General features: G+C 38.4%; 1 protein-coding gene across 18 annotated transcripts in view; it reads left to right on the forward strand.

Moving 5' to 3' along the window:
* The window catches only part of CLASP2 (cytoplasmic linker associated protein 2), a 256293-nt gene that overhangs the window by 15476 nt on the left and 216005 nt on the right, over nt 1-24812 (forward strand). For 17 of the 18 annotated variants that reach the window (XM_058290827.2, XM_058290835.1, XM_058290826.1 and 14 more), the window contains exons 2-6: nt 12782-12860; nt 14421-14524; nt 16814-16905; nt 18545-18620; nt 19984-20081. In XM_058290827.2, coding sequence (XP_058146810.1) covers nt 12782-12860; nt 14421-14524; nt 16814-16905; nt 18545-18620; nt 19984-20081 — 449 coding nt within the window. The remainder of the gene's footprint in view (nt 1-12781; nt 12861-14420; nt 14525-16813; nt 16906-18544; nt 18621-19983; nt 20082-24812) is intronic. The other variant, XM_071212842.1, reaches the window with a different exon arrangement.

The following is a 24812-nucleotide window of genomic DNA, read 5'->3' on the forward strand; positions in this document are numbered from 1 at the left end:
ATATGTCCTAACTTATATTAACAGTATATGTGTCTAACTTATTTTATTCAACATGATGTTTTCAAAGTTTGTCTATGTTGTTGCTTATATCAGAACTTCACTCATTTTTATGGCTGAATAATATTCCATTGTATGTATATACCGTATTTTGTTTATTCATCAGTTGATAGACACTTGGGTTGCTTGCATCTTTTGGCAATTGTGAACCAAACTGCTTTGAACATTGGTTTGCAAATAGTGGTTTGAACCTCTGCTTTCATTTCTTCTGGGTATATACCAACTAGTGGGAGTGCAGGGTCATATGGTAGTTTTTTACTTAGCTTTCTGAGGAACCACTAAACTGTCTTTCACTTTGGCTGCACCATTTACATTGCCACCAGCAATGAACGTTGTATTTCCCCATGTCCTCTCCAAAGCTTTCTTTTTAAAATTTTTAAACAGCAGCCATTCTAATGGTTATGAAATGATATCACATTGTAATTTGCATTTCCCTGGTGGCTAATGATATCGAGCATCTTTTCATGTACTTTCTGGCCAATTGTTTATCTTCTTTGGATAAATGTCTATACAAGTCTTTTGCCTAATTTTTAATTGGGTTGTTCGTCGTTTTGTTGTTAAGTTGAAAGAATTCTTTATACAATCTGGATATTAAACCTTTCTGATATTTGGCTTCCAAATATTTTCTCCCATTGTATAGGTGGTGGTATTACTTTCATGATAAACTACCATGGGCACAAAAGTTTTACATTTTGATGAGGTCTGATTTTATCTATATTTTTCTTTTGTTACTTGTGCTTGGGTGTACAGTCTAAGAAACCATTCCCTAACACAGGATTCTGGAGATGCTTCCTCATGTTTCCTTTTAGGACTTTGAGAGTTTTGACTCTTATGTTTCGATCTTTGATCCAGTTTGAGTTGATTTTTGTTAGGTAGGGATTCTTCTGATTTTTTTTTTTCCCTTTTGCAAATGGAGATACAGTTTTCCCAGCACCATTTGTTGAAGAGACATTTCTTTCCCAACTGAGATGTCATTGCTCCATTGTCAAAAATCAGTTGGCCCGTAAATGTGAGGGTTGATTTTTGAATTCTCAATTGGATTGATTTGGTCTATATGTCTGTCCTTGTGCCAGTACAATGCTGATTTGATTACTTTGACTTTGTAATAAGATTTTTTAAAAAAGATTTATTTATTTATTTCTCCCTACCCCCTTGTTGTTTGCACTTGCTGTGTCTATTCCTCTTCCTTGTTTCTTTAGGAGGCATTGGGGACTGAACCCGGGACTTCTGATGTAGGAGGGAAGTGCCTAATTGCTTGAGCCACCTCTGCTCCCTGCTTTGCTGTTACTCATGTATTTCTTTTTTTTTTTAATTTATTTTTTAATTCTTTTTTTTAAAAGGTATATAGATCACAAAAAAGTGTTATATTAAAAAATGTAAGTGATTCCCATGTACCCCACCCCCACCCCCCACCCCACTCCTCCCACATCAGCACCCTCTTTCATCATTGTGGCATATTTATTACATTTTTAAAAAAATTTATTTTATTTAATTCGCCCCCCCACCCCCCCCGTTGTCTGTTCGCTGTGTCTCTTTGCTGCGTCTTGTTTCTTTGTCCGCTTCTGTTGTCATCAGCGGCACGGGAAGGGTGTGTGGCGCCATTCCTGTGCAGGCTGCACTTTCTTTCACGCTGGGCTGCTCTCCTTATGGGGCGCACTCCTTGCGCGTGGGGCTCCCTTACGCGGGGGACACCCCTGCGTGGCACGGCACTCCTTGCACGCATCAGCACTGCGCATGGGCCAGCTCCACACGGGTCAAGGAGGCCCGGGGTTTGAACCGCAGACCTTCCATGCGGTAGACGGACGCCCTAACCACTGGGCCAAGCCCGTTTCCCCATTTATTACATTTGGTGAATACATTTTGGCACACTGCTGCACTGCACTGATTATAGTTTACATTGCAGTTTACATTCTCCCTCAGTCCATTCAGTGGGTTATGGCAGGATATATAATGTCCAGCATCTGACCCTGCAATATCACTTAGGACAACTCCAAGTCCAGAAAATGCCCCCACATCACATCTCTTCTTCCCTCTCCCTGCTCTCAACAACTACCGTGGCCACAGTTTCCACATCAATGATACCATTTCTTCCATTGCTAGAGTCACAGTAGTTCTATAGTAGAATACCAGTAATTTACTCTAATCCATGTTTTATTCTTCCATCCTGGGGACTCCGGGATGGTGATGTCCACTCCATCTCTAAATCGAGAGGAGGCTTAGATTTCATATGGCTGATGGATGCAATTCTCCTGCTTGCAGTTGTAGGCACTCTTGGTTCCCTGGTGTGATGGTTTACCATCTTCACCTCCCTGTTAGCTGATCTGTGTAAGTCCACCAAACTGGACAGTAGGATTTGCAACTCTGCTGAGGCTCAGGGCCCAGCTGGCACATGGTCAGTCCAGAGATTCAAGTCTCCTGAGTATATACCAACCCCAGAGCCAACCACAGGTTCAATAAAATGACAGAAGAGGCATGTGTAGAGAGGTCACATCTGAGTCCAACTCCATCACACTCAGGAGCACAAATTCCAAAGTAGGGCCCACTGACAAGGTACTGAACTCCAGAGCCATCTGCCATGACTGTAGAACCTGTGTGTCTCCGCTGCCCTCAGTAGCACCTATACCTGGGGTTGTATCTACTTTGGCTGTCTCTGGGATGCTGCTGAGACATGCGTAAACGTGACCCCTTTGCTGACCTCCCGACTCATTTTGAAGACTCTTAGCCATGTAAACTCATTTGTATTTACCATTTCACTCTTTTATTCAAGGTCTTTTTCTGTTGCATCACCAGCTGGTGATGGTAGTAATCTCTCAGTGCTAGGGAGGCTTATCCCCAGGAGTCATGTCCGACGCATGAGGGAAGGTATTGCATTTACATACTGAGTTTGGTTTAGAGAGTGGCCACATTTGAGCAACATGGAGGCTCTCAGGAGGTAACTCTTAGGTACCCTGCAGCTCTAGGCCTAGTTGAAATTTCAGGTACACAGACTCATAAGCATAGTCATCAAGGGCTCATTAGACCGTCCTTTTTCACTGGTCTTTGCCCTTGCACTTGGGGGATTGTTGCTGTTCCATTGGGGAATGTGAATGTTTTTGTTCTTGTGTCTCTTGTTGCGTCAGCTTGCTTTGCCTGTCATGCTAGCTCACTCTCTTCTTTTTTTTTTTTTTTTAAAGATTGATTGATTTATTTCTCTCCCCTTCTCCCACACCTTTTTGTCTGTTCTCTTGTGTCTATTTGCTGCTAGTTCTTCGTCTGCTTCTTTTGTCATCGGCATGGGAATCTGTGTTTCTTTTTGTTGTGTCATCTTGTTGTGTCAGCTCTCCGTGTGGGCGGTGCCATTCTTAGGCAGGCTGCACTTTCTTTCGCGCTGGGCGGCTCTCCTTACGGGGTGCACTCCTTGTGCGTGGGGCTCCCCTACGCGGGGGACACCCCTGTGTGGCACCGCACTCCTTGCGCTCATCAGCACCGCGCATGGGCCAGCTCCACGTGGGTCAAGGAGGCCTGGGGTTTGAACCGTGGACCTCTCATGTGGTAGATGGATGCCCTAACCACTGGGCCAAGTCTGCCTCCCACTGTCTTCTTTAAGAGATACTAGGAACTGAATCAGGGACCTCCCATGTGGTAGGTGGGAGCCCATTTGGTTGAGCCACATCCACTTCCTTGTAATAAGTGTTAAGATCAGGACGTGTGGGGACTGTGAGTCCTCCAACTTCATTCTTTCTCCTTAAAGTGGCTTTGGTTCTTTGGGGCCTCTTACCATTCCATATCAATTTGATGATTTTTTTTTTCCCATTTCTGCAAAGGGGGTTGTTGGAATTTCCGCCGCCCCCATTGTGTTTTTTTTGTCTTTTTGCTGTTTGTGTCCATTCACTGTGTGATCTTCTATGTCTATTCCTCTTTTTGTCTTCTTTTCTCGTTTTCTCCTCTAGAATGTACCAGGATTTGATCCTAGGGACCTCCAATGTGGAGAGGTTCCCTGTCACTTGCACCACATCAGTTCCTGGTTTCTGTTGTGTCTCACCCTGACTCTTCCCTTCATCATGCTTTTTGTTGCATCATCATCTTGCCAGGTGGCTTGCTGCATGCTCACTGGCTCACTGCGTGGGTACGCCTTCACCAGGACGCCCCAGGAATCGAACCTGGGTCTTCCCATGTGGTAGAGGGAAGCCCATTCACTTTAGCCGCATCTGCTTCCCAGTTGTTGGAATTTTGATTTGGATTGCATTAAATCTAGAAATTACTTTGGGTAGGATTGATACCTTAATGATATTTGGTCTTCTTATTCCTGTACATGGAATTTCCTTGCATTCAGGACTTCTTTGATTCCTTTTATCAATGTTTTGTATTTTTCTTTGTGCAAGTCCTTTACATCCTTTGTTAATTTCATTCCTAGATATTTGATTCTTTTAGTTGCTATTGTGAATGGAATTATTTTCTTGTTTTCTTCTTCTAAATGTTCTTTCCTTGTGTATGTAGAAACATTGCTAATTTTTTGGTGTTGATCTTGTATTCCGCCAGGTTGCTGAATTCATTTATTAGCTGTAGGACTTTGTTGTGGATTTTGTAGAATTTTCTGAATATACAATCATGTCATCTGCAAAAAGGGAAAGTTTTATTCTTTCTTTCCAAATTGGGTACCTTTTATTTCTTTTTTGTATCTAATTAGTCTTGCAGGAACATCCAGTGTGTTGGTGAATAACAGTGTTGACAGTGGGCATCGTTTTCTTGTTCCTAATCTTAGAGGGAAAGCTTTCAGCCTTTCACCATTAAGTGAGATGTTAGCTCTGGACTTTGTATTATATATGTCCCTTATCATGGTGAGGAAGTTTCTATCTATTCCTAGTATAAATGTTTTTATCAAGAAGATATGCTGGGTTTTGTCAGATGCCTCTTCTGCATCAATTTATTTGATCATGTGTCTTTTTTCCCTTCATTGTGTTCATGTGATGTGTTACATTAATTGATTCCCTTATGTTGAACCAACCTTGCATACGAGGGATAAATCCCACTTGATCATGGTGTGTAATTCTTTTTGTATGTTTTTGGATTTGGTTTGCTATTATTTTGTTGAGGATTCATAAGAGATATTGGTCTGTAGTTTTCTTGTGGTATCTTTATCTGGCTTGGTATGAGTGTGCAATTAGTTTCAAAGAATGAATTAGGAAGTGTTCCCTCCTCTTTAATTTTTTGGAAGTGTTTGGGCAGAATTGAAGTTAAGTCTTCCAGGAATGTTTGGTAAGATTACCCTGTGGGGAAGAGATACAGCTCAAGCAGTTGAGCACCTGCTTGCCACATACAAGGTCCCAGGTTTAATACCTGGTCCTCCTAAAAGCAAAACAAACAACAAACAAGCAAATGAGAAAACCAACTTGGGGAGCCGATGTAGCTCAGTGGTTGAGTGCTGGCTTCCTACATAAGAAGTCCAGGGTTCAATCCCCAGCCCTGATACCTCAAAAAAAAAAAAAAAAAATTCCCCTGTGACACCATTTGGTCCTGGTCCTCCCTTTTTTTGGAAGGTTTTTGATTACTGATTCAATCTCTTTACTGGTAATTGGTTTGTTGAGATCTTCTATTTTTCTTGAGTCAGTTTAGGTAGTTTGTATGTTTCTAAGAATTTGTCCATTTTGTCTAGATTGCCTAATTTATTGGCTTACAGCTTTTTCATAGTATCCCGTTATAGGCTTTTTTTCCTTTTTATTTCAGTGGGGTTAGTAGTAATGAGTAGTAATGCTCCTTTCATTTCATTATTTATATCCCTTCTTTTTTTGTCAGTATAGCTAAAGTTTTGTAAATTTTATTGACCTTTTTGAAGAACCAACTTTTGGTTTTGTTCATTCTTTCTATTGTGTTTTTTTCCCTCTTCTGAATTTCATTTATTTCTCCTCTGATCTTTGTTATTTCTTCCTTTCTGCTCATTTTGGTTTTTTTTGTTTGTTTGTTTATTTTTTTTAAAAGATTTATTTTTATTTATTTCTCTCTCCCCTAACTCCCCTGTTGTCTGCTCTCTGAGTCCATTCGCTGTGTGTTCTTCTATGTCTGCTTGCATTCTTGTCAGGTGGCACCAGGAATCTGTGTCTCTTTTGTTGTGTCATCTTGCTGCATCAGCTCTCCGTGTGTGCGGCACCACTCCTGGGCAGGATGCACTTTTTTCATGTGAGAAGACTCTCCTTGCAGGGTGCACTCCTTGCATGGGTGGCACCCCTGCATGGCATGTCACTTCTTGCATGCGGCAGCCGTGCGTGTGGACTAGCTCACCACATAGGCCAGGAGGCCCTGGATATCAAACCCTGGACCTCCTATGTGGTAGGTGGATGCTCTATTAGTTCAGCCACATCCGCTTCCTCATTTTGGATTTAAATTGCCCTTCTTTTTCTAGTTTTTCCAGTTTTGTAGTTAGGTCTCTGATTTGAAGTCTTCTTTTTAAAGGTAAGCATTTAGAGCTACAAATTTCTCTCTAAGCACTCTCTTTGCTTAAGTTTTAGTATATTGTGTTTTCATTTTAATTCACTTCAGTATATTTCATAATTTTGCTTGAAATTTCCTCTTTTAACCATTGGTTGTTTAAGAATGTGTTTAATTTACACATATTTGTGAATTTTCCATTTCTCCCTCTGTTATTGATTTAAAGTTTCATTTGTTGTGGTCTAGACAATATGTTATATGATTTCAGTTATTTTGAATCTGTTGAGACTTGTTTTGTGTCCTAACATGTGGTCTGTCCTGGAGAATGATCCATGTGTATTTGAGAACAGTGTATATTTTGTTTTTGCTATATGAAGTATTTTGTATGTCTCTTGGATTTGGTTGGCTTAGAGTATCATTCAAGTCTTGTATTTCCTTGTTGATACTCTGACCTTGTGTATCCATTATTGAAAGTGTGTATGAAGTCTCCTACTAATGTGGAACCATTAATTTCTCCCTTCAAATCTGTCAGTATTTGTCTCATATATTTTGGGCTCTGTTGTTAGGTGCATATAAAATTATAATCGTTACCTTTTCTTGTTGAATTGACCCATTTATAGTATATAATGACTTTGTCCTTTATAACTGTTTTTGATGTACTTTCTGTTTCATCTGATATTACCATATCTCTTCAGTTTCTTGAAGTCCTTTGGTTTGCTCAAGCTGTTTTTGCAGGGCAAATTCTAAGCAGGGAGTGGGAGATGGTGGGGTCCATGCTGGGGAGAATTTCCCAAGTCAGTATTTCCCAGCCAAAACAGCATAAGGGACCCATGAACAGAGCACAGACTGACTCCACAGTGCCCTGGGTAGGGGATCAGGATGGGTGCCAGGAGCTTTTTCCACAGCTTCCAAAGCTGAGCTTTCTTGACCTGCCCATTAAAAATAGTCCTTCAACTAATTGTACCTCACAGCCCTGAGAAAGTATAGTATCTTTAAGTCTATCCTACTACCACCTTTGTTCAGGGTGGGTTGGAACAATGGCTACCCTTGGAACCGGGCCTCCAGCTATCCAAAGTTTCTAATCAAATGCTACCGGCCATGTCCTTTCCTTGTTTGGGAAAGAGGATTTTTATATCCCAGCAAGCTATCCTGGGTATGCATCTCATGGATGCCTGCTGTGAGAATGGGAGCTGGGCACTGGTAACCAGGTATATTGAGAGCAATTTACTGGTCTTTACCATAATTAACTAGCCTCTTCCTCCTGCTCTTCCCTGGATGCAGTGTTCTGCTGACATCTGGATTTTCAAAATAGTTGTTTCAGATAGTTCCTGCCTGTTTAATTATTGTTCTAGAGGAAGGATTGAACCCTGGAACTCTCTACTCTGCTATTTTTTCACAATAACCCCCTGCCTGTTTTTGTTTGTAAAGCAGCATAGTACTCTGTAGTGTGGATGTACCATAGTTCATTGAATCTGTCCCCTACTGATGAGTACTTGGATAGTTTCCAGTCTCTTGCAATGAATAATTGTCACATATATCTTAATTTTGCCCATATATCTTGGGGATTGACTACTAATTAAAAACTTATTGAGAGTGTATGTTTACTTGATTTGAGAAACTTCTTTTATATATAAAATTTTGTTTGTAATTGAGACTATTTCTGGATTTTCAGTTGTTTTTTAACAGCTTTATTGAAATATTCACAAGCCATATAATTCACTCATTTAAAATATATAATTCAGGGTTTTTACTATATTCACAGGTATGTGTAACCATCAGCACAGTTAATTTTAGAATATTTTTGTCATCCTGTATCCTTTAGTTCTCACTCTCCTAAAGCGCCATAATCTTATGTCCTAAGCAACTACTACTCTTGTTTTCTATTTTTATAGGTTTGCCTATTCCGGACACTTAGTATAAATGGAATCATATGCTGTGCCAGTTTGAGATTACTTATGAATCCCCAAAAGAGAAATAATATTTGTAAACTGGTCTGTTTCTCTGGGTGTGATTCCATTTGATTGTGTTAGATTCACCTGAGATGTCTTTGATTAAATTACCTGTTAAGATTAGCATTTTGATTTGACCACATCAGTAGGGCATAACTCCAGGTTGAGTCCCCATCCCTTTGGTGGGTTGATAGAAACACTCTCTCACTCAAGAAGACCCACAGGAAGAGAGAGAGCTCCATAGAGACAGATACAGAAGGAATTTGGTCATTTCAGTCCTGTCATGTGACAGAAAGGAGAAGGCTCAAACAGCTAAAGTCCTGGGAAGAGGACAAGTCTCTGCCAGCCTACAGTTGAGATTGCCAGAAGCTGGGCCCATGGAGCCTTAAGAGGAAGAAGGAAAGAGACCAGGCAGAGATAGCCCACCATCTTGCTTCAACGCATGGCAACAGACTTTTGTGAGAAAGCACCCTTGAGTTGGACTCTTCAGGGCTTCGTAACTGTGTGCTTTTACCCCAAATAAATACCCTTTATAAAAGCCAACAGATTTCTGGTACTTTGTATCAGCACCCCTTTGCCTGACTAATACCTAGGCTATATGGTTTTTTTTGTGCCTTGCTTCTTTCATTTTTCATAATGTGTTTAAGGTCATCTATGTTGTAGTGTGTACCAGTACTTTGTTTCTTTTTTATAACCAAAGAATCTTCCATTGTATTTATATACCATATTTTGTTTAACCATTCATCAATTGATGGACATTATGTTGTTCCCCTATTTTGCCTATTATGAATAATGCTGTAAACATTTTTGTACAACTTTTTGAATGGACATGTTTTCATATCTCTTTAAGTATATATCTAGGAGTGGAAATTGTTGAGTCGTACGGTAACTCTGTGTTCAACGCTTTGAGGAACTGTCAAACATTCCCACCAGCTGCATATGAGGGTTCCAGTCTTCCACATCTTTGCTTGTCATTTTCTATTCTTTTGATTTTAGTCATCTTAGTGAATATGCTGTGTTATCTCCTTGTGGTTTTGATTTGCATTTCCCTGATAACTAATGATGTTGAGCATCTTTTCATGCTCTTATTGGCCATTTGTATAACCTCTTGAATAAATGTGTTCTCAGATCCTTTACCCATTTAAAATTTTGAATTATTTGCGTCCTTTTATTATTGAGTTTGAGGTCTTTATATATTAGGCATACAAGTGCCTTATCAAATATGCGTGATTTGCAAATGCTTACGCCCATTTTGTATTTTTTCCCCCCTCTCGATGGTGTCCTTTGATGGACAAACGTTATTAATTTGGTGAAGTCCATCTGTTTTGTTACTGTTGCTTGTGTATTTGGTGTCATATATAAGAAACCATTTCCAAGATCACAGAGATTTATGCCTCTGAGAGTTTTATAGTTTAAGCCTTTACATTTAAGTTTATTATCCGTTTAGACTTAATTTTTGTATATGATGTTGGTAGGGGTCCAACTTCATTCTTTTGCATGTGGCGATCCAGGTTTCCCATCACCAGTTGTTGAAAAGACTATTTTATCTCCATTGAATTGTCTTGGCACCCTTGTTGAAAATCAGTTGCACATATAAGGATTTATTTCTAGACTCTCAGTTCTATTCCATTGATTTATATGTCTATCCTTATGCCAGTGTTAAACTGTCTTGATCACTGTAGCTTTGTAGTAAGTTTTAAAATTGGGAAGTGTGATCTCCCAATTTTATTTTACTTTTCAAGATTGTTTTGTTTATTCTAGGTCTTTTGGATTTCCATATGAATTTTATAGAATCAGCTTGTCAATTTCTGCAAAGAAGCCAGGTGGCTGTCAAATAAGTGTTTTTGCAAATACTTTCTCCCATTCTGTGGCTTGTCTTTTCATTTTCTTTACACTCTCTTTTGAAGAGAAATTTTTAATGTTAATGAAATCTAATTTGTCATTTTTTTCTTTGGTAGCTTGTGATTTTCATGTTGTATCTAAGAATTTTTTGCTTAATCCAAGTCAGAAGGATTTTCCCCACTGTTTTCCTCTAATTTTATAGTTTAAAATTTTAAACTTAAATCTTTGATACATTTTGAGTTTATTTTTATATATCGTATGATATGTGGGTTGAGGTTCATTTTTTTTTTAAAGATTTATTTTATTTATTTATTCCCTCCCTCCCCCCCCCCCCGCCCCCCATTGTTTGCAGTCACTGTCTGCTCTGTGTGTCTATTTGCAGTGTGCTCTCTTTGTCTGCTCATCTCTTTAGGAGGCACCGGGAACCAAACCTGGGACCTCCCACGGAGAAGAGAGGTGCTAAGTAACCTGAGCCATCTCAGCTCCCTGGTTTGTTGTGTCTCTCATTGTCTTTCCTCTGTGTCTCTTTTGTTGTGTCATTTTGTTGTGTCATCTTATCACATCTGCCCACCACACCAGCTTGCATTCTTCACGAGGAACTGGGAACCAAACCCAGGACCTCCCATATGTAGGTGGAAGCCCAATTGTTTGAGCCACAATAGCTTTCCAAGGTACATTTTGTGTGTGTGTATATGTACAAATAAAGCACCGTTTGTTAGAAAGTATTTTTTTCTCCATTCAGTTGTCTTTGTATACTTGTTGGATATCAGTTGTCCATATATGTGTGGGTATATTTCTGTATTCTTCTGTTCCATTGATCTATATATTCATCGTTTTATAAGTACTACACTATTGATCCATCAACTTTGTTGTTGTTTTTCAACGAGTAGTTCTTTAAATGATCCTTTTAAAAATTTTTCAATCCCTAATTGTTGAGTGCTAAAGTGTTGAGTGTTGATTTTTGTATAGTGATTTTTTATTCTGTGACTTTGTTAAACTTATTACTAGATTTATTATTTACTTTCGAGTCCATTTTTTTCACCTATTTCCTGAGATATTTATTTATTTATGTAGATCCTGGTTTTTGTCTGGTGTCATGTAATCTCTGCCTGAATAGTCTCCCTGAACATTTTTTGCAGTGCAGTCTGTTGTAATGAATTCCTTCAAATTCAGTTTATTTGAAAATGTATTTTTTCTTCTTTATTTTCTAGGGATATTTTCTCTGGTTATGGAATTCTGGATTGACAGGATTTTATTTCAGTCCTTAAAGATGTGACTCCATTGTCTTCTCAAATACTTTTTGACAGGAAGTCTGCTATACTTCTATAATGTAGCATCTCTCACTCATCGACTATAAGATTTTTCTTTGTTGTTTTGGTTTCAGCGGTTTGGAATGTGATGTGTCCTTGGGGTTCTTTAAAACTCTTAGATATGTGATTTGAAGGCTTTTATTATTTTTTACCAATTTCTTGGCATTTTCACTTCAGATATTTCCTCTGCCTTATTCTCTCTCTCTTTTCCTTCTGGTATTACTATTACATATATATGAGACAATTTGGTAAAGTCCTATGGCTATTGAATGCTTTATTCACACACTTTTTTCCCCCTTCCAAAGCAGTGGGTTTCTTTTTGTGCCCTTGGGGTGACAGCATTTGGTGCCCTTCCCCTCAGTAGCTTCCAGCTTTTGCTTCTTCTGGGAAAGTGGTATATGAAAGCTTTCTTGCAGAGGCAGCCGCTCCCCTCTCAGACTGTACGGCTGAGAGGCACTTTCTCTCATCTCTGCCTTGCTGTCAGTCTCAATTATGAGTGCCCAGTGGAGGTTCATGGAGCAAGAACCTGTATTGGGTGTGAATTCCTCTTCTGTCGGCAGCTCCTAGGGAATTCTATATTTTTATGCTAGTTCACAGTCAACCTTTAACATTTGCTAAATATAGCTAAATTTTTCTTACCCACGTGCTCAGTCTTCCTCCTGTCTGTCTTTGGAGGTGTCTGTCTTTCTTTAGATTTCAGGGTAATTGGTTTATTCTGCTTCTTCATCTTTCTGATGCCTTCAATAGTAGTTATAAATTTTGGAGATTACTTGTTTTTTTTCTTGTTAGAGTGGGACAGTTGCTCTTTCCAGTTTCTGCATCTGAGACAGAAGTTTGAAATCCTCTGTAATTGAAAGTGTTATTTTAATTTTTAACTGTTTAATTTTAGAAAATATTTCAAACTTGAGGGAAAGTTGCAAGCATGGTCAGTGAAGTCCTGTGTACCCTTCCCCTAATTTATCAAATACTAACATTTTATTAAATATGCTTTGTTATTCTCTTCCTGCATATTTACACTTTATTATTTTGTATTATTATTTAACCATTTGAGAATAAGGTATCCTAGCCTTGTAACTGTTTATCGCTGAAGATTTTAATTTCCTTATTTAAAAAAATTCTGTGATATAAAATGCAAAGCTATTTATATGTCAGCAATTATATATTAGATATTAAGGTATACATCAGTAATTTTTATTTGTTGAAACTTTTCCCTGTCTGTAGGTATCATTAATGGGACTGGAAATTTTAAGTGCCTTGGTGGACAGATTATCAACACGATTTAAATCCTTTGGAGCAATGGGTATGTTAGTTTTATTTATTTAAAAATCAGTTTATTGATTGCTGTAGTGACTTTTTTCTCTTAGTTTTTGTTTGAGAGAATTAATTCTCCATAAATGCAAAATATAACCCAGAGATACCCAGACATGAGAGATATTAAGCTTATATAAATAATTATATCCCCTTTGAGGCAAAAACAAAGAAAAAAAAGAAAAAAAAACTTACTAAATACAGTGTTAAATTTTTACTTTACATTTCAGATCTTTTATTGTATCTTTTACTTTTTTGTAACATATTAAAATTGATGATAAAACTTAAAAACAGCACTTTTCAGACTTAACCGTGGTAACGGACCAGTTCTTTTGTTTCTAGTCCTCTACAGACCAATATTTTGTACCATACAATAAAAATATATTATCAGAAAAATAAAAATGAAATAAAAAATATACAAAGCTTAATGTTTTACTATTCAACAAACATATATTTTACTCTGGTCAGATTGCTTCAAAAACATTTTATAAACACTCATTTTCTTTACCATGAACAAATTGTGGCCCACACTTTGAGTAGCATTTACTTATAGTGTGTTTGCCATTCAAAATGTTATTTAAAAAATCCTCTCCTTTCTCCATGGTCCTTACTTTCCCTTTTAAAAATATAATTCAGATTTTAACATCTGGAAGTTTTTCAGATTAATCTCACTCTACATTGAATTTCCTTGCTCCATGATTCTTTAATCACCCTTACAAACTAAATGGATTAATATTAAATTGTTTTTCTTCATTAGTGTTTTTCATATGTGTTTGCCTAACTGGATGCCACATATCTATAAATTCTTGTGTGTACAGGGTTTTTTTCCTGTCCTGACCTTTGGCATAACCATTCACTTGCTTGTCTGTAGAGCCTAGCCATCTGTATATATCCCTAAATAAAATAACATTGAGTTTTGCCTGTTTTTTGTGTGTGTGTTTTTTTTTAAAGATATATTATTTCTTAAATTTATTTCTCTCCCCTTTCCCCCCACCCCCTGTTGTCTGCTCTCTCTGTCCATTCACTGTGTGTTCTTCTGTGTCTGCTTACATTCTTTTCAGCGGCAGTTCTCTGTGTGTGCAGCACCACTCCTGGGCAGGCTGTACTTTTTTTCATGTGGGGCGGTCCTTCTTGAGCGGCACACTCCTTGTGCATGGGACTCCCTTACGCAGGGGACACCCCTGCGTGGCACGGCACTCCTTGTGCGTGTCAGCACTGTGCGTGGGCCAGCTCACTGCGTGGGTCAGGAGGCCCTAGGTTTGAACCCTGGACCTCCATATGGTAGGCGGATGCTCTATCAGTAGAGCCAAATCCACTTCCCTTTGCCTGTTTTTTGAACATTACTATAAATGGGAATCATCCTGTGTATATTCTTTTGAAACTTCTCAGTTATTTTCCTTGATCAGACTTATGAGTAAAGAACTTAAAACAATTTGTTTACCTCATAACTTTTCATATAAGGAAATGATTGTTGTTTATAATTTTGTAAAATTTGGTTTGTGATAGAGATAAGTTAGTAAATATTTCCTCTGTCCTCTCTCCCTCTCTCTAGTAATTGTAGCTCTAATAGACAGAATGGGAGATGCCAAAGATAAAGTTCGAGATGAAGCTCAGATTCTGATATTGAAGTTAATGGATCAAGTAGCATCACCTATGGTAGGTCTTCCTTTTAAAATTCAGATTTTACTAATTAGTGATAAAATATCAGTAAAGGTAAATGGTAATTACAGTAAGTCAGTAAAGCCGTAGTGGGCATGAAAGTTGAATTTTTAAATAGTGAATTGTTGCTAATGCTTTAAAGAAGCTAAATTTTAAAGTACAATGTCAGTATTTAGCTTTTCTGTGTTTTGTTTTTATTTTCCACTCTTTAATGCTGTTTTTTTTTAACCTAACCTATAGTTTTAAGTGATTTGCCATTATACCAATTATATTTTAGGAGTTCCTCGTTTTTCTTACTTGCAAATTATAAAATATTCAGTGAGAAAGCCTATTTTGAGAACTATTAAATGTTGTTTTGTTAATTCTGCAACTCTTACAGAGACAGGAAGAAAACTATTGTTTTAACAGATGGTTACTAATTCATAAGGCATATATTTTGTGACAGCTACATGTTTTACAAAGGCAGTTGGGAATAAAATGTGACCTTATAGAGGCTTTTGAAAGCAGAGTAAAAATAAATTGATGTGCAAAAGTGAATTGTCTTCCCGGATATTCTATATCTAAAATTAAATCTTTGTTAATAGTTTGGTCAGTTGTTGTTTTGTTTCTTGATAGGCATCTGACTTTCTCTTGCAAATGGTATAAGGTACATCTTTGTAAATATATCTTTGGGTACAAATAATATACGAGCAAATATTTCTGTAGAATGGAGTCCCAGAGATGGGTTTACAGATGATCCAAATTGTTTACACAGATATTTATGTAAACTTCCAAGTTACCTTCTGAAAAGTTTGGTAGGAAGAGAGAAATACATTAATAGAACTGAATAGAGTTCTGAAAGAACTTCACATATATTTGTATATACATTTGGATTTGTATGTATGTATATATGTGTATAAATGTGCTTAAGTTTCCTTAAGGCTGCCAATGCAAAATAACAGAAATGTGTTGGTTTTTATAATGGGGATTTATGGGGGTAAAATCTTACAGCTCTGAGGCTGTGAAAATGTCCACATCCAGTTATTATCAGAGATGCTTTCTCACCAAAGGTCAGCTGCTGGTCAGATCCTGGGCTCCTGCCATGTTGCAAGACTTTGTCTGGGTCTCTGCCCCTCCTCTAGGCTGCTTTTTCTCCAAGCTCAGATGTGGGCAATGTAGTACATGACAGGGCTCATCTCTTCAGCTTTGAGCTGTTCCATGGTCCTAGCCTCTTGGAGGACTCTTTCCATGCTTCTCTGCTCTGCTAATTTAGAGCATACCCTGCTTCCAGCCTCTGGGACCCCTCTCAGCCTCTTGGGGCTTTGTCTTTCTGCAATTGCAGGCATGGTCAAAATGGTGGCTGTCTTGCTCTGTACTTTTCTGCTTCCAGTTCTCAGTTTATGTAAGACCCTAACAAGAGGGCGGCGACCCAGCCTGGGTCATGCCTTACTGACTTAGTCTAATCAAAGACCCTAGAGTGGCCTAATCAATTGATCTAATCAAAGGTACTATAACTGAATCTAATCAAAAGGCCCCATCTACACTGCATTTTCAGGCACAAGTATGGGTTATCTTAACATAATTTTCTGGGGTCCACAAAAGACAAACCAGGGTAATATGTATATGTGTGTATATATTAAATGGGTGAATTTAGTAAACAATAAAGGTGGTGTTCAAAATGTGGGCTAAGGATGTAACTGTGGGAATTGAAAAACTAAAGTTGGATTCCTTCTTACACCAAACCCATTTACTTGTTTTGGATTTTTTATGGGTTCAGAATGCTTTTCCCAAAGAAAATTATAGTAGGTAGCCATAAAATGTCTGGCCCAGATATGTTTCTGTATTTATATCCAGTATTAAAAAGAGAAAAGACTGAATTATAAAGTGTTGAAAAAGCTTGTTCAGTAGTAGCTGCTAGGAAATGTTGAACCTCTTAAGTGCTTACTGATGACTGAGTTTATAATTGTAGCATTGTTGTTGAAGGTTTCTAAAGCTTAGAATGAATTCTTTGTCCTTGGAAATTCTAATGTTTTTAGGTGTTAGACATGGTTTTTCAATTGAAATCAAAATGAAAGGATATTTAAATAACCTCAAAATGGGATTAAAGTAAAACAAATAGATGAGAACCACTGCAGTGCAGATTTGGCTTAGAAAAACATAAAGAGTAGAGAAATGAGTCTGATGAGAAAATTCAGTTACTATTAATGTTGGTAATAGGTTCATAGTAAGATTGGAAAGTGATAAAAGATTACAACATGGGTATTTAATTTTCTGTTATACATGTTTACTCTTTTTTTTTTCAAATAGTACATTTGGGAACAATTGGCTTCTGGTTTTAAGCACAAGAATTTTCGATCTCGAGAAGGCGTATGTCTGTGTCTTATTGAAACCTTAAACACGTAAGTTTAATAATCAGACTGTTTTACCTGTATGTGTTTCACTTTTCCAATAAAATGCGTATCATGGTGAAACGGACTTGGCCCAGTGGGTAGGGCGTCCGTCTCCTACGTGGGAGGTCCGCGGTTCAAACCCGGGGCCTCCTTGACCCGTCTGGAGCTGGCCCATGCGCAGTGCTGATGCGCATAAGGAATGCCGTGCCACGCAGGGGTGTCCCCCGTGTAGGGGAGCCCCACGTGCAAGGAGTGCGCCCCAGCGCGAAAGAAAGTGCAGCCTGTCTAAGAATGGCGCCGCCCACATGGAGAACAGACACAAGATGACTCAACAAAAAGATATAGATTCCAGTGCCGCTGACAACAGCAGAAGCGGACAAAGAAAGAAGACACAGCAAATAGACACAGAAAACAGACAATCGGGGTTGGGGGGCGGGGGGGGGGGGGGAATAAATAAATAAATCTTTTTTAAAAAGCGTATCATAAAGCTCAAGGAAAGCTATGGAAATAACAAATTTTAAATAGTTATACTGAACTTAGGGTACAAGAGTTTTTATTTGATGACTTTATTAACTTTTTAATATAGTTATGTATCAAGCTAATTTTAGATTCAGTCAGTGACAAGAAATGTTTCCTCTTTTTTCTTTAATATGTTAATAGTTGCCACCCAAAAGAGATGGTGATGTAACTATTATGCTGATAACTCAGGTCCATTTCTGTGCTGGTGATTGGGAATTGTTTTTTATTGTGATATTTCAGATATTGTAGTCATTTTTTTTTTCTTTCTTTCCCTGTCTGCCTCCCTCCACCCCCTTGCCCGTTGGCCGTAGACCTCCTAGAGTAGTGTGGGTGGCTGCCAAAACCACAGACTGTACAGGCCTCCCCCACTAACTATAGAGTGGGGTCTGGTAGCAGTGTGCAGAACTCTGACAGCACAGATGCCACAGAGTTCAGGATTGCCAATCTGAAGAAATCGTAAACTAGGGGTACTCATCCTGGATTATTTTTTTTAGGTTTGAGAGAACATGGTAGGTCATATGTAGTAGCTTTCAGTTTTTCCTGTAGTGTTGCTTTGTTTTCTAAAATTGTATCTTCATTTATTTTATCTTACTCCTCTCTGGTCCTTTTTGCCATTGAGCATTCATGAGTGCATTCCATCTCCACAACTTTCTTGGGTTTTTGTAATCTTGTCATTTGCTCTCAACCCATCACCTTATCAAAATATTAACAAGCATAAAGATCTTTTTAATTTATTTATTTCATTGGAATGCAAATTTATTTGAGACCCAGAGGCTAAAAAGTTACCCAAAATCCCACTATTTCAAACACAGAAGCTCTGATTTTCTTAAGATTAGGTGATCGTTAGGATACTAGGTTTAAGAGTGCCAGTGTTGTTATAGTTAACCATTTGCTCTGTTGGGTTATGTGTTGACAGTTTTCATGGTTAGTAGTGATTATTCAAGTTTGCATATTTCACACTGATTACAGTTTTTTTACCTTTTTTCTCATGTTTTTCATGTTTTAATTTTGTATGTCTGTATTCTTTTCCATATTATTTTAATACAGATGAGAAATTGGTATAAAGACATTTTTGTTTACTATTTGACTAAAACCATATTCTTCTTATTTTCTCTCAAATTATGCTTAGTTTTGGGGCTCAGCCTTTAGTCCTCAGCAAATTGGTACCACATTTGTGTGTCCTATTTGGAGATTCCAACAGTCAGGTAAGAATTTAGTCAAGCATTGCCTAATTTTTGGTAATCTTTTCTTTTGTAGTGCTCTTGTCTCCCCCCCCCCTTTCTTTTTTTTTAAGTAAAAGAAGAGTGGGTAGTAGATGTTGGTGATGATAGCACAATATGATTGTCATTAGTACTACTGAATTGTAAAAAAAAAAAGAAAACAGGAACATATGTAAATGAAGAAAGAGGAGAAAGGTGTGTGAGGGAGGAGAGGTGAAATTAAGATCCATGAAAGTTAGTTTTAAAAAACATACTAGACTTCAAGAAGTTGCTTAAATTTGTTAGATATTTGGCTAGTATTAAGGGTAGATGGGTTTTAATGACTAGTTCTTAAATTTGAGAGATGGAGTATCAAAGAACCTGGATTCCCTTCTGTAGTTTTTTATACTTTAAGTGTGTGTGTGTGTGCCCTTTTTGCATTCCCGAATATGGCTGCATGACAATTTCTTGCAGCAGTCATAACCTTGTTGAACAGAGGGCATTTGTGACAGTGCTTGTTAGAAACTTCTGTACCTGAACTGCATATTCAATAGGTAGAATTATAAGGATTTGTTCAGTCTCACCCTTCCTGGTGGAGTTGAATTTGACTATAACCTTTTTGGTATAGCTTGGGTATTTGGAATGTGTGCTGGGTAGGGTTTTCCTTTCTTTCAGCTCCGAGTTGTCCCTTAGAGGCTCTTTACTTGCTTTTTGACAGTGAATTGGTCCAAGGGGGCTGTAGCTATATTCTAAATTGTCTTCAGCCTACATTCTTGAAATGAAATTTTATTCCAGGAAAATATATTAACAAAGATAATTTTTGATAAACTATTTATAAATATAATTTAATTATTGGTAATTTTTTACACAATTGTATTACAACCTGATTTTCTAAAAGCCAGATTAATAGCTTTTATTTACAAGTTTCTTAGATGTCTATGAAACCTTGTTTCACAAGATTCCTCTTGAGGTTTCTTGGCAGGTCCTCTTGGTTTTTGCTAATGATCTGTCATAATCTCCTAACGGTTTAGCAGCATTAAAATCAACTTGGGGGAGCAGATGTTGTGTAAGTGGTTGAGTGCCTGCTTCCTATGTATGAGGTCTTGGGTTTGATGCCCAGTACCTCCTAAAAACAAAACAAAACAAACGAAAAAACCAGCTCTCATTGGGAGTGGATGTCGCTCGGTGGTGGAATGCCTGCTTCTCATGTACAAGGTCCTGGATTCAATCCCCAGGAGTTCCTTAAAAAAAAAAAATCATCTTGGAGCTTCAAGTTGATAAATAAATCTGCTAGTGTAGTGTTACCTTGAGCTGAAGTATATTACTGTAGCTAATAGAGGTTTTTAAAAAGTTCTGAATTCTTTGACAGGTGAGAGATGCTGCAATATTGGCCATAGTGGAAATATATAGACATGTGGGAGAGAAAGTAAGAATGGACCTTTGTAAGAGAGGAATTCCCCCTGCTAGGTAAGTCTTGATAAATTTGCTCATTTTTTTTAAATTGGTTAAAAAATTTTTTAGTTCCATGTTTATTTTACATAGGTGCAAGTTTTTGAAATTTTTCAAAATTCCAAAAATACAAGGGTATAAGTTTTCACCATTTAAAAAGTTAAGATCCTATAATTTAAAAAATTACTTTTCATTGTATCTTCATTTATTATTTATGTATTTATACATAATTAATCACCACAGTCAGATAACTATCTCACCCTCCCCACCCCCCCCACCCCCCCCCATGCCTCCCTAGTCTGTTTGCTCTTTTTTTCTTTAGGAGACACTGGGAACCAAACCTAGGCCTCCCATATGGGAGGCGAGTGCTCACCTTCCTCGAGCCATATCTACTCCCTGTTCATTTGTGGATTTTTTGCTCATTGTCTGCTTGATGTCTTGCTCATTGTCTGCTCATTGGTTGTCTTCTTTAGGAGGCACTGGGAACTGAACCCGGGACCTCCCATGTGGGAGGTGGGCGCTCAACTGCTTGAGCCATATCCACTCCTGGTTAACTATCTTTTTTTTTTTAAATAAGATTTATTTATTTCTCCCCCCTCCCTCCATTGTCTGCTCTCTCTGTCCATTCACTGTGTGTTCTTCTTTGTCTGCTTATGTTCTCATTAGGCAGCTCCAGGAACCAATCCTGGGACCTTCTGGAGTTGGAGAGGGGCATCCATTCTTTTGTGCCACCTCAGCTCCCTGGGCTGCTGCATCTCTTATTGTCTCTCCTCTGTGCTCTTTTTGTTGCATGATCTTGCTGTGTCAGCTCTCCGCATTGGCCAGCATTACTGTGCAGGGTGGCAATACTGCCTGGGACGGCACTCTGCATGTGCCGGCACACTGTGTGGGCCAGCTTGCCTTCACCAGGAGGCCCTGGGTATCGAACCCTGGACCTCCTATATGGGAGCCCAACTGCTTGACCCACATGTGCTTCCAGGGTAACGAACCTTTTTTTTTTTTTTTTTTTTTAAGATTCATTTTTTATTTCTCTCCCCTTCCCCCCACCCCCAGTTGTCTGCTCTCTGTGTCCATTCACTGTGTGTTCATCTGTGGGAATCTGTTTCTCTTTTTATTGTGTAATACTGCTGTTTTAGCCCTCTGTATGTGTGCGGCGTCATTCCTGGGCAGGCTGCACTTTTTTCGCACTGGGCGGCTCTCCTTACGGGGCGCACTCCTTGCGCATGGGGCTCCCCTATGCAGGGGACATCCCTGCGTGGCAGGGCACTTACTGCGCACATCAGCACTGCGCATGGGCCAGCTCACCACACGGGTCAAGGAGGCCCGGGGTTTGAACCTTGGACCTCCCATGTAGGTGGATGCCCTATCCTTTGGGCCAAATCTGCTTCCCGGTAACAATCTTTTGATACCTAGCCTGGTAATAGTTATTATTTGGAAGATGCTTGAGCAAGGCTTTAGTAAATATATTAATCAATCCTTTGAGCAAGTATTTTTTGAACATCTTTTGTTGCAAGGTGCTATACGAAATACTGGGTAACAGAACGCTGTAGTAGAATTAGCTAGTCATCTTAAAATCTAGTCAAATGAAAAGAAAATCAAGAGTATCAGAGTAGTACAGCATCATCAGATTGGTAAGTCTTGTTGAAAAGCTTCTAGTGCATCAGAATATTTACAGGGTGTATTTCCAGAGTTTATATTTTTAAGACATTATTCCAATTAAACTCGTTTATTTTTGCAGTGAAATTTTAGTCCCAACTTTTAGGTGATTCATTACAATGATTTTTTTCCCTTTTGTCTTTTAAAAAAATAGTAACATTTTATTTTTAGAGAAGTTTTAGATTCACAGAAAAATTACATTGAAAGCATAGGGAGTTCCCATATAAATCCCCCCCACCCCAGTTTCCCCTATTACTAACATCTTATATTAGTGTGGTACATTTGTTACAATTATTGAACCAATGTTGAATCATTGCTACTAAACAAAAGTCTATAGTTTATATTATGGTTTACACTTAGTGCTGTACAGTTTTATATAGGCTTTGCCAAATATATACGGTTATATATCTGTCTTTACAGTACATACAGAATAGTTTTTACTGCCCTAAAAATGTCCTGTGTTCTACATATTCATCCTTCCCCCTCCCCTCTGAACCCCTGGCATACACTGTCTTCATATCAATGTTACATGTTACTCTATTAACACAAGATAATAACTGTAGTAACAACAAATCTACTTTGGTCTATGGTTACACTCCCCCTTGTGATGTTCATTCCTCAGTCTTGAGGGATTTGGGATAGTGTCAGCTCTGACTGCTTCAGGCTGAGAGGGTACTTAGATGCAGAATTTTTTTTTTTATTTGAGAAGTTGTGAGTTAAAACAATCATGCTTGTCATACAGGATTCCTGTACATTGCCCCACCACCAACACCTTACATTGTTGTGACATATTTGTTTCAAATGATGAAAGAACATCGTCATAATCTTGCTGCTGTCTATAGTCCATAGCTTTATTTATTTAAATTTTTCAAAGATTTATTTTTTTATTTACTTCTCTCCCCTTCCCTCTCCCCCGCCCCCCAGTTGTCTGCTCTCTGTGTCTGTTCTCTGTGTGTTCTTCTGTGTCTATTCTCTGTGTGTTCTTCTGCGTCTGTTCGCTGTGTGTTCTTCTGTGTCCGCTTGTATTCTTGTCAGTGGCACCAGGAATCTGTGTCTCTTTTTATTGTGTTATCTTGCTGTGTCAGCTCTCTGTGTGTGCGGCGCCACTCCTGGGCAGGCTGTGCTTTTTTCGCATGGGGCGGCTCTCCTTGAGGGGCGCATTCCTTGCACGTGGGTCTCCCCTACATGGGGGACACCCCTGCGTGGCACGGCATTCCTTGTGCGTATCAGCACTGCATGTGGGCCAGCTCCACACGGGCCAGGAGGCCCTGGGTTTGAACCCTGGACCTCCCATGTGGTAGGCAGACACTCTGTCAGTTGAGCCCAATCTGCTTCCCCCATAGCTTTATATTTCGTGTATTTTTCCCACAAACTGTGCTATTATTAACTCTATGTGTTAGTATTGTATATTTGTCATAGTTCATGAGAGAATGTTCTCAGATTTCTCCTGTTACCATAATCCATCATTCACCATGGGGTTTGCTGTGTTATACAGTCCCCTGCCTTATACAGTCCAGCCAAAGTGTACACTCAGTGGCTCTCAGTTTCTTCAAAGAGTTGTGCTGTCATCAGCTCAGTCTACTTCAGAACCTTTTCTTTACTCCAGAGGGAAAAATCCCAATCCCCTTTATATACCCTCATCTGCTGAATTTATTTTTTTTATCTTTTAACTTACTATTTGGAAAATTTTGCGCCTACACAGAAGTAGAATAGTGTAATAAATCTTAATGTATTCATTACCCAGCTTCAACAGTTATCAAGTCATAGCCAGTTTGCTTTCAGTTTTACCCTCATCTACTTAGCCTTTTATATTATTTTGGAGTAAATCCCATTTATCATAACACTTCATCTTTATTTGAATATATTTCTAAAATTTAAAAAATGCACATTTTTTTCAAATACAACAGCATTACTGCATCTTAAAATATACTTAAAAGTATTCTATAATATCACCTGTCTGATCATGGTTAAAATTTCAGGTTGTTTCATAAAATGTGTATGTGAGTTGTTTGTTTGTTTGTTTGTTTTTGGGGTACTGGGGCTGGGGATTGAACCCAGAATTTTCTATGTTGGAAGCTAGCACTCAGCCACTGAGCCACATCAGTTTTCCTGAGTTGATTTGTTTTTTGTTTGTTTGCTTGTTGTGTTCTTTTGTTTGTTTGTTTTTAGGAGGTCCTGGAAACCAAACCTGGGACCTCCCATGTGGGAAGCAGGCACTCAGCCGCCTGAGCCACATCTGCTCACCTGTGTTTCCCCTGCCACCCCTGAGATGGCTCCCTTGCCTGTTTGCTTATTATTGTTGTGTTTGTTTGTTTGTTTTAACTTGTTTGTGCTCATTGATTTTGCTCGTTGTCTGCTTGTTTTTTCTTTAGGAGGCACCAGAAACCAAACCGGGGACCTTGCATATGGGAGGCAGGTGCTCAACTCTGAGCCACATCTGCTCCCTTCCCTATGGTTACCCACCCCCGTGTTTTTAACAGTTGGTTTGCATTAGCATTCAGATAAAGTGTACACATCACAAGTAGTTGATTTATCTTTTAAAATATTTATTTCCTTTAACATACTCTTTTTTTTCTCTTACATTTTATTAGTTGAATAAGCCAGGTAGTTTATCCTATAAAGCTTCCTACATTTTAGATTTTGATGATTCTTTTCCTGTGTGATATGGTTTAACATGTTTTTCTCACCTCTTTATAGCCTGTAAATTGGTGATTCGATCTAAAGGCTTGGTCATATTTTTTGTGGGGGAGTGGAGATGCAAGGCTACTGCAGAGGTGGTGGTGTGTTTTATTATCAAGAGTCTTATAATATTTAGTTGCCTTTCTGAGCATGTGGATTCTTTCCACTACCAATTTTCTGATAACAAGGTTGTCCAGTAAATAAGTAGTTTGTTTATTGTTCTTTCTTTTATTTTCTTGCTTCCAAGGGTAACAAGGATTTCATTTCAGTAAATTCTACATTATTTCATTTGGATAAAAGAAGTGATGTTAACTTATATTTGTGTGGGTGTGTTTATGTATGTATATGTACATTATATATTTTAACCATTTTCATTGAAGTATTTAAAATTTTTAAAAAGTATAACATCCATAC

This window comes from Dasypus novemcinctus, chromosome 31, assembly GCF_030445035.2.
Source record: "Dasypus novemcinctus isolate mDasNov1 chromosome 31, mDasNov1.1.hap2, whole genome shotgun sequence".
Taxonomy (NCBI): Eukaryota; Metazoa; Chordata; class Mammalia; order Cingulata; family Dasypodidae; genus Dasypus; species Dasypus novemcinctus.